General features: G+C 61.1%; 2 protein-coding genes across 2 annotated transcripts; one reads left to right on the top strand and one right to left on the bottom strand.

Moving 5' to 3' along the window:
- The first annotated feature begins 1,796 nt into the window (after nt 1-1,796).
- On the top strand, nt 1,797-3,878 carry FUT7 (fucosyltransferase 7). Its single transcript, XM_042879318.1, has one exon. It carries the CDS (start codon nt 2,608-2,610, stop codon nt 3,646-3,648), a length of 1,041 nt encoding a protein of 346 aa, XP_042735252.1. The 5' UTR covers nt 1,797-2,607; the 3' UTR covers nt 3,649-3,878.
- A 1,744-nt stretch (nt 3,879-5,622) lies between these two features.
- Nucleotides 5,623-8,554, bottom strand: LOC122184357 (POU domain, class 5, transcription factor 3; the record flags this gene model as incomplete). The annotated part of the gene is made up of 5 exons (XM_042879262.1): nt 5,623-6,203; nt 6,392-6,556; nt 6,810-6,940; nt 7,109-7,220; nt 8,387-8,554. Coding segments are annotated over 5 exons (828 nt in total), but the record flags the coding sequence as incomplete, so codon positions are not given.
- Between the last annotated feature and the right edge of the window lies 1 nt (nt 8,555).

Here is an 8,555-nt window from a genome sequence, read left to right on the forward strand (position 1 = left end):
GGCTGAAGCGAACACAAATGCTGCAGCAGGTTTCAGTCCAAGCCGAAGGAGCATCTTGCTGTTTTCTCAGACCAGGCTGAGTGTGTGTCCCTGCTGTCACTTCCCCAGTGTCACCCTATGCCCCCTCCCTGTCCCCTGCTGTGGGGTGGGAGTAGAAGGCATGCAAAGGGTAGGAGAGCTGGAGACTTCAGACTGTAGGCATGGACCTCATCCCTGTCTGCTTGTGAGAGCACCTTGGTGCAAGGACATGGGGACACTGTGCAAACCCCAAAACAGGGGCAGTATAAGGGAAAGCTGCAGCTAATTGTGGGTCTGGATAGCAGCAGGGATGGGAAAGGTGCTCAACAGAAGGGAGGTATTCTTTGTTCTTAGTTTCAAAGCTGACTCATCAGAAACCACTTTGCAGAATGAAACCCTACAAAGGGTCAAATGCCTCTTCTGCAAAGATCCCCCAGAGCCACAGCCATGCCAAGGAGAAGAGAGGAAGCGGGAGGGTGGTTGGCAGGACATCCAGCACAGGGAGCTGGGAGGGTGGTGTCCGCTGGGCTGCCAGCACACTGCATGGGGCAGCAGGATCCCATCTGGCACAGGCACACATCTGGCCATGGGCATGCACCCATCCAAGGTTGACACTGCCACCCGTTCTGCATGGGGGGAAGTGCTCAGAGAGTTCTGATACCAGGAAGGATCCCTGTGAGAGGCAGTTGCACAGCAAAACCAGCAAAACCACAGAAAAGAGGAAGCCCTCGAGTACTTCAGGCCAGAGCCAGCAGCTGCCCGTGGCACCCAGACAGCCGTCACCTTCCCTGGCTGCGCCGTGCCGCGCTGTGCCACGGTCCCTTCCCTGGTAAGTGAGCCCACGCGCGAGCACTGCCATGCACCGGGCTTGGGGCTGAGCAGTGCATTGACTTGTGGCACTGCCAGCCTGGCAGCAGGCCCCCAGAGCATCCCTCCAAAGCGGGGCAGTGTCCCCTCTGCGGGGACAGGCAGGTGGGGGGCCATGCCCTGCACGCAGTGTGCAGAGCATGCAGAGCTTTCCCAGCCCTCCCTTCTGCGGATGATGATTTTCTTCTGAAGCCTAAACTTAGCTCGTGTATTTTAGCATGACAGACCGAGCAGGCCAAAGCAGGGAAGGGATTTTCAAAAGCAAAGCTGCTGCAGCTCAGCTGAGAAAGTGGAGCAACCTCTTCCTCAGCCCTCTGAAATTAGAGGGGCCAGCACCCCTGGCTAGCAGCGGGTCAGAGGCATCCAGTGGGCTTTGAGGGGGGGGGCTCCCCAGAAAGGAAACGGTCTTTGTGCTGAATGCAGCAGGCAGCCTGCAGGCTCCGAGCCCTGCCAGGAATGTGGCTGCAGCACAAGCAGAAGTGCAGGCTGCCGAACTGTGGGGGAGCAGAACTGGGGAACTGCTCTGCAGCTTGCCGCATGGCCTGCCACCCAGCATCAACCTGACACAGCAAAACCAGGGAGTCCTGCTGTACAGCACCTGGGACTGACACTCGGGGGGGTTTTGAGCAATCCCCTCACAGCCCCGCAGCCACCCCTGGCCTGCGCCTGTGGGCTGAGCTCTGCTGCAGCCCTATGGAGCTGAAGGGCCCTCTGCCTGCAGCCCCCACTGCCCTGCTGGCTAGGGACCTGGGACACACTGGAAATAAAGGATGGGCGTTGAGGCGCCCTTGGCAAGCTCTCAGCCTGGATGGCTTGGGGTCTGGGGAGACACACTGAGGCCAGCAAGAGCACTGCCTTTGCTGCACGAGGGTGCGGGGTGAGGAGGACAAGTTTTGAACAGGACACTGCACTCTGGCCTTGAGGTTTGGGACTTGCCAGTTGCTCCCAGGAACGTCTTGAGGGCAAATCTGTCTGTGTGCTCACAGCTGGGGCTTTGCCATGGAGTATGGGCATTTCCTGCAGCTCCCTGCCCCCAGCAGTGGGGCAGGACCCAGATCACCCCCTCATCCCTGGTGCATATCTCCATCCTGCAGCCCCCAGGAAGAACACCACATTCCTCTTGGGCTCTGCTGCAGCAAACCTGGCTGCATCCCAATCTCAACTCCCCCCAGGCAAAACGAGAAGTGTGGAGAGGGGCTGTGTCCATTCATCAGATGGGGAAATTGAGGTGGGAGGCAAGTGGCAAGGCAAACATGCCTTGTGTGTGTCACTGAGAGTGGTGCACATCAGCTGTGACCAGAGCACAGGTGGATGCTGCTCTGTGTGCCCTTCGGTAGATCACTGCTCGCTCCAGAGATGGGGGCACTGGAGGGGCATGTGGGAGTGATGTGACAGTGCTGGGGTGCTGTGGGCAGTGATGGGGACAGGATGGCTCCTGTTCTTCATGCCCTGCCAGGTAGACTTGGGCATAGCCTTTTGATCTTTTGCATGTGGGACTTTTCCCTGGTGCAGGTGCTGTGGGCACACAGGGGTCAGTGTCACCGGGTTCCCAATGCGCTCTGCTACGCTTGAACCCCATAGGGTTTGGGTGGAGGAAGCACAGAGAAGTCCTCCTCCAACCCCACCAACCCTCTGCCCTGTGTCCCCCTGCTGGGTGGTTCAGCTGATGGCCCTCACGGGCCTCTTCTCTGTCCAGGGAGCTGCCAGCAGACCGCAGGCACCATGTCCAGGGCACTGCTGCTGCGGTGGTTGTGGGGCCGGCCCAGTGTGAAGGCAGCCATAACTGCAGGGCTGTTGGTCACCGTGCTCTGGAACCTGAAGTGCTTCATCCGCTCACCCAACAGCTCTGACAAAGCCCTCAAGCACACGAAGGCGCTGACGGTCCTGGTGTGGGAATGGCCCTCGAGGCAGGTCCCAGACCTCAGCAGGGATGTCTGCCGTGAGCAGTACGGCATCGCGGGCTGCCGGCTCAGCACGGAGCGGCGGCTCCTGAGCCAGGCTGACGTGGTGGTGTTCCTTCACACCACCCTCCCGCGGGGCCGGGACAAGCTGCCCCGGGACAGACCGCATGGGCAGGGCTGGGTCTGGGTGTCCCTGGAGTCCCCCACCAACACGAGAGCGTTAGCAGGATGGAACCAGACCTTCAACTGGGTGATGACCTACAGGCGGGACTCGGACATCTTCATGCCCTATGGCAAGCTGGTGCCCAACCGGTCAGCCACTGTGAGCATCCCCACAAAGACCAACTTGGTGTCCTGGGTTATCAGCAACTATCACAGGACTCAGAAGAGAGCTGAAGTCTATAAGAACCTGTCCAGGTATCTCCACGTGAACCTCTATGGGAAAGCAGCCAAGAAGCCGCTTTGCAAGGACTGCCTTTTGCCCACGACATCCAAATCCAAGTTCTACCTGGCCTTTGAGAACTCCATCCACCAGGACTACATCACTGAGAAGCTCTGGAGGAACTCTCTGCTGGCTGGCACCGTGCCGGTGGTGCTGGGCCCCCCCCGGGCCAACTACGAGCAGTTCATCCCTGCAGACTCATTCATCCACGTCGACGACTTCGGTTCCCTGGAGGATTTGGCCACCTTCCTGAAGACCATGAACTCCAGTCGCTACCAGCAGTTCTTTGCGTGGCAGAAGAGGTACAGCGTGAAGCTCTATGCAGATTGGAGGGAGCGCATCTGCACCATCTGTGCCGTGCACCCCCACCTGTCCCAGGGCCGCCTCTATCCCAACCTGCAGAGCTGGTTCAACACCTAGCGCAGGGCTGGCACTGCCAGAGACATCAGGGGTGCGTTGGGGTGGCAGAGTGGTCCTTGAGAACAGGATGTCAGGGAGGGAGGACGTGGGACCTCATCCTGGCCCCACTGTTGCCACACTGTGACCTTGTGCAATGCCATGTGACAGAACTTCCCGCACACCACGACCAGCCCATGCTGACCTCCCCCACCGTGCAACAACAGGGTGCTTTGGAAATAAACAGCACAGATTTCCTGGGGCTCTGCTCATCTCTCGAGGCCTGGGCAGGGCTGAGGGCAGCCAGGGGCACTAGGAGCCCCCAGCCTCCCCTTTCCCCTATGCCCTACTATTGCTCTGTGCTCCCCCCACTATCTGAGCAATGACTCCACAGTGGCAGAAGCTCCCTCTGCAGTGGCATTTCTGGCTTGGTGGGGGAGCCAACCCCTCCTGTACCTCGAGGAGAGAAGCCACATCCTGCTGGGGGCCCAGCACCCTGCAGCCAAGGAGGGGACCTTGTTACTGTGCCCCAAATTCTGCACTAGCACAGCCTTGCAGCACCCATTTCTCCCACCCCGCTCTCACCACAGATGTCACAGTGCCAGCAGGATGCTCTTGAGAGCAATCACAGCCTGCTCAGTGCAAGGCGACTCAGGGCAGAATGGCTGTGGTTTCTCACTCACTCACCCACTTGGCACTGCCTGCTCCTATGCCTGCACCCTGAGCCTGCTCTGTGGCCAACCCGCACCCCAGGCAGCCTCCGCACACATCAAGAAGCCCCTGTCTGGGTCCAGCAGCAGATGTTGAGACTGGGTGATGGCACGACAGGGCTGCGATAATCCTGATCTGTCCCTGTCTTGCTTTGTGCATCCCCCGGCCCTCACCGTGCATCCCCTCAGTTCTTTACCTACAAGGGTGAGCCAACGGGGTGCTGCCCTGTGGGGCTGGCATGCAGCCTGGGCTTCCACTGCTCCCCTTTTCAGAATCCCCAGGTACCCCAAGCAGCAGCCTGCACCAACTGTGCTGCACAGCACAAAGGAGCAAGGGTATAAACTAGCTCCAAAGGGCAAAGAGCATCGTTTACTTGCACCAACTGAACTAAATAAGGGGCTTTTCAGAAGTTTCGGAGCTCTGGTCACTTCATTGCTTGAGGTATCAGCCCCTGGCAGTGTCCCGCTCCTGGTTTGGGCACCACTTGCACACCAGCACCAATGTCCCTCACCAGGCTGAGTTTCCACCTTTCCTAAGAGCAGCTACAGAAAAAACAGCAGCCCTGTAGGCGTGGAAAGTAACCCCCTCCCACTCCATACACACACATATTCCTTAACATGTCTGCTTTTGCAGAGGAAAAGACGGTGTGCTCCCACTGATCTGCAACCCAGCCCTGGAGCTGTGCACGGGTTATTGGTCCCACAGCACAGGGCAGCCCCAGGGCCAGCACCCACTGACCCAAGCAGCCTGGGGCAGCACGAAGCAGCAGCTCTGCTGCAATCTGGAATGCTGCCGTTCTGCAGAGCTCCTGCCAGGACACAGACATCAGCCCACCCACACCACACAGAGCTGGACTGGCCTGGCAAAGAAAGGCAAAGAAAGGAAGGGGCTGACTAGCTCTCGTGCCCCAAAACACTGAGATTTATTTAATTGCCAGAGGGAATATGATTAAAGGAAAAAAAAAATAAATCGTCAACTACAGCAGGCTCAAAGGCACGGGGTGCTAGCAGCATGGACAGGATGGTGTCAGCCCCACTGGCTCCATGGTGACACTGTGGGCTCACAGCCTTCCCTGCCCCCTACTCTGCCCACAGCGGGTGCAACACAACCCCTCCTCCTGTGCTGTGGGCAGGGGGGTGGGGACTGCCGGGCTCCCCCAGCACCATCACGGCCCTCGGCTCCCCCCGGCTGCCCGGACAGGCGCAGAGCCTGCAGGAGCCCCCCGCCCCGCAGCACCCCAGCCCTGCTCTACACGGCAGGGAGGAGGCAGCTGGGAAACTAGCCATCACTACAAAGATATTTTCACCTTTCAAAAACTAGAAATACAATCAAAACCATTAAAAAAAATACCAAAACCAGAAACAACAAATCCCCCTCCCCCAACCCCCAAAACAATTTAAGAAATGCTTTTTTCTGGTTCTCGCAGGAGAGGAGCTCGGCTGGGGCCTGGCACAGGCGGCTCCCCCTGGCCCCAGGCAGGTAACAGGGAGGGGGGAGCCAGGAGGGGCTGACCCCACACAGGGCCGCTGCTGGGACAGCGCTCACATGGCGGGGAAGGGCTGGGGGGGGGACGCTGCCTCTGGATGCGTGCACTGCTGCCTGCCCCCCGCTGCTGTTCAGTGGCTGCTGTTGTTCATGGAGATCCCGGGCTGCAGAGGCGGGGGGAACATCTCAGCCTTGTGGAAAGGTGGCATGTAGACGGGGGGGGACGGTGCCAGGCTGTAGCCCTGGGATGTCACTGGGATGGGCAGACCAGGCGGCACCAGGGACTGGTTCATGTCGTACATCACGCCCTCTGACTCGTTGCCAAAGGGCAGCAGCAGCCGCTTGCCTTTCTGACGCCGGTTGCAGAACCAGACCCGGACAACCTGTGAGGGAGGGGAGATGGGAGGAGGGGCAAGGATGAGTGGGGCTCTGCGGCACTGCGCAGTGAGTGCCTGGTGGGCGCCTAGCGCAGCCACCCTCCCACCTCCTGGCACCAAACCGGCCCCACAGGGCGCCCAGGAGCTGAAGCTGTGTGGGACCCCCCTCGCCCTCCCCGCCCTGCCAAACCTACGTCTTTGTCCAGGTTGAGGTCCTCGGCAATCTGGGAGATCTCCTGAGGACTGGGCTTCACGCATTTGCGGAAGAAGCTCTCCAGTGTTCCCTTCACGTTGGTCTCAATGCTGGTCCTACGTTTTCTCTTCCGGGCTTGGGCCAGCACTTGCTCTGCATTGCACATCTGGAAGTAAGAGACCCCACACTTGGTCACAGGGTGACCCAGGGCTGTCCATGTTCCCCCACACAGACAGGCACAGCTGGCTGCAGGGCTCTGCGAGGGAAAGGCTTTCTCCCTGTAATTGTGCCAGCACAGCCTCAGAGATGCAGTAAAAGCTCAGAGTGCTGCTTCACTCCCTGCAGCCAACCCCACTCCCAGCACCCCACCACTGAACCCTGCAGACATAGGGGAGACAGATGCATTTTCTGCCTTGTACCTCCTGCATGTTGTCCGTGTTCTCTGCCTCGTTGAGCCAACGCTGCAGCAGCGGCTTCAGCTTGCACATGTTCTTAAAGCTGAGCTGGAGAGCTTCGAAGCGGCAGATGGTGGTTTGGCTGAACATCTTCCCTGCACGGGGAGGTCACACATCACGCACAGCTCCCCCAAACCGTGGTCCCCGACCTGTGCCCCCCCCCCGGGAGCAGCGCTGAGCCCGCAGCCCCCAGGATCCCCTTCCTCGGGGACCCGGTTCCAGCACGGTGCTCTCTCAGTTGGGTCACTGGGTTCCCCTCTTACCATAGAGCGTGCCCAGAGCCAGCCCCACGTCAGCCTGTGTGAAGCCCAGCATGATGCGCTTGTGCTTGAGGTCCTTGGCAAACTGTTCCAGTTCCTCTGAGGTCGGCGCATCCTGTCAGGGGCAGAAGCAGACACACGGTGAGTGGCCCGAGATACCGCGGGTGAGGACAGCCGCGTGGTTCGCGAGGCTCCCCCAGCCAGGATCTGCACTTCGGGACGGCCGCTCTCCCGAGCGCATCGGCTTCCTGCCACCGCTACAGCCTCAAGTGCTGCCGTGGGCATTTCGCAACCCTTTTACCCAGTTACACATTCGCAGCAGGTTTTTGGCTTTTACATACATGCCTCCTGCCGGCAAGCGTCAGCCTTAACCGCTCGCGTTCGCCGACCCCGGGGAGCCAGGAGCATCCCCGGCTCTTTCCACCGGGCTCGGGAGCCCTGCCGTGCTGCGGCTGCTCACACAAAAGCGGCCGGCCCACGCAGAGAAAACACGCAGAAACTTTGAAACGATCGCCATCCAACCCCGCCGCTGCTGACCCCGGCGCCCATCTACCTGGGATGGACGCTTCTACGCGACGCCGAGAAAAAACTTCAAAACCCCCAAAGCACAACTGCCGGTCAGCCACCCGTGGGTGCCGCCCATGGGGACGCACGCGGTGTCCGTCCCCAGTGCGATGCTCGGAGGCGGAGCGGGGCAGAGCGCAGAGCGCGGTCCGACGGGACCCACAGTCCGCAGGGGCCGAACGCTCCGAGACATCCGAAGATCTCCCTGCCTCCACGGCAGAGAAATGTCCCGCTACGCTGCGGGCACAGCGGACGAAGGGCCCCTTGGGATCTTCTCAAGAGTACAGGCACGGGGACTCCCACCGCAGCCTCGAGGGCTGCAGCCGGGCATGTCGCACGGCCACCCGGAGCCTTTATAGTTCTCCTTTCCTCCGAACGTTAAAAACCTCAGAAGTCCCGCAGACCGCAAAGCTGCACACGCGCGCGCCTCGACGTCGGAGGCAGCCGCGCCGCGCGAGCGAACGTCGCTGGGGCGAGGAAGCGCTGCCCGAGCCGCAGCCGCGGGGCCCCGACGGCCGGGAAACCGGGAGCAGCCCGACCCCATCGCGAGCAGCGCTCACCGCGGCCCCGCGCAGAGTCGGACGGCCGCGGCGGGACCGACACGCGACGTTCTCAGGGTCGGGCAGCGTCGGCGGGAGCGGATCAGCCGTCGGGGAGAGCGGCGGCCGCATCCCGGCGAAGTCGTCCGCGCGGGGTTCGGGGCGGGGGAGAGCTCACCTCGTCTCCGCTGTCGCTGGAGTGGCCGCCCTCACTGGCGGCTCCGCTGGAGCTGCCGCTGCTGCCCAGGTTGGCGAGGCCGCCAGAGCCCGGCTGCAGGGCGGCTGGGCACAGCGCGTGGCCGGGCGCGGGGGGGAAAGCGGCGGCCGCGGGGCCGGGAAAGGGCGGA

The sequence above is a fragment of the Lagopus leucura genome, unplaced genomic scaffold, assembly GCF_019238085.1.
Source record: "Lagopus leucura isolate 7727_CA_CO unplaced genomic scaffold, USGS_WTPT01 Super-Scaffold_100022, whole genome shotgun sequence".
NCBI classification, from domain to species: domain Eukaryota; kingdom Metazoa; phylum Chordata; class Aves; order Galliformes; family Phasianidae; genus Lagopus; species Lagopus leucura.

What these genes read in the sequence shown, in the direction of transcription:
- FUT7 (XM_042879318.1), top strand. Translation starts at nt 2,608, where the DNA reads ATGTCCAGGGCACTGCTGCTGCGGTGGTTGTGGGGCCGGCCCAGTGTG.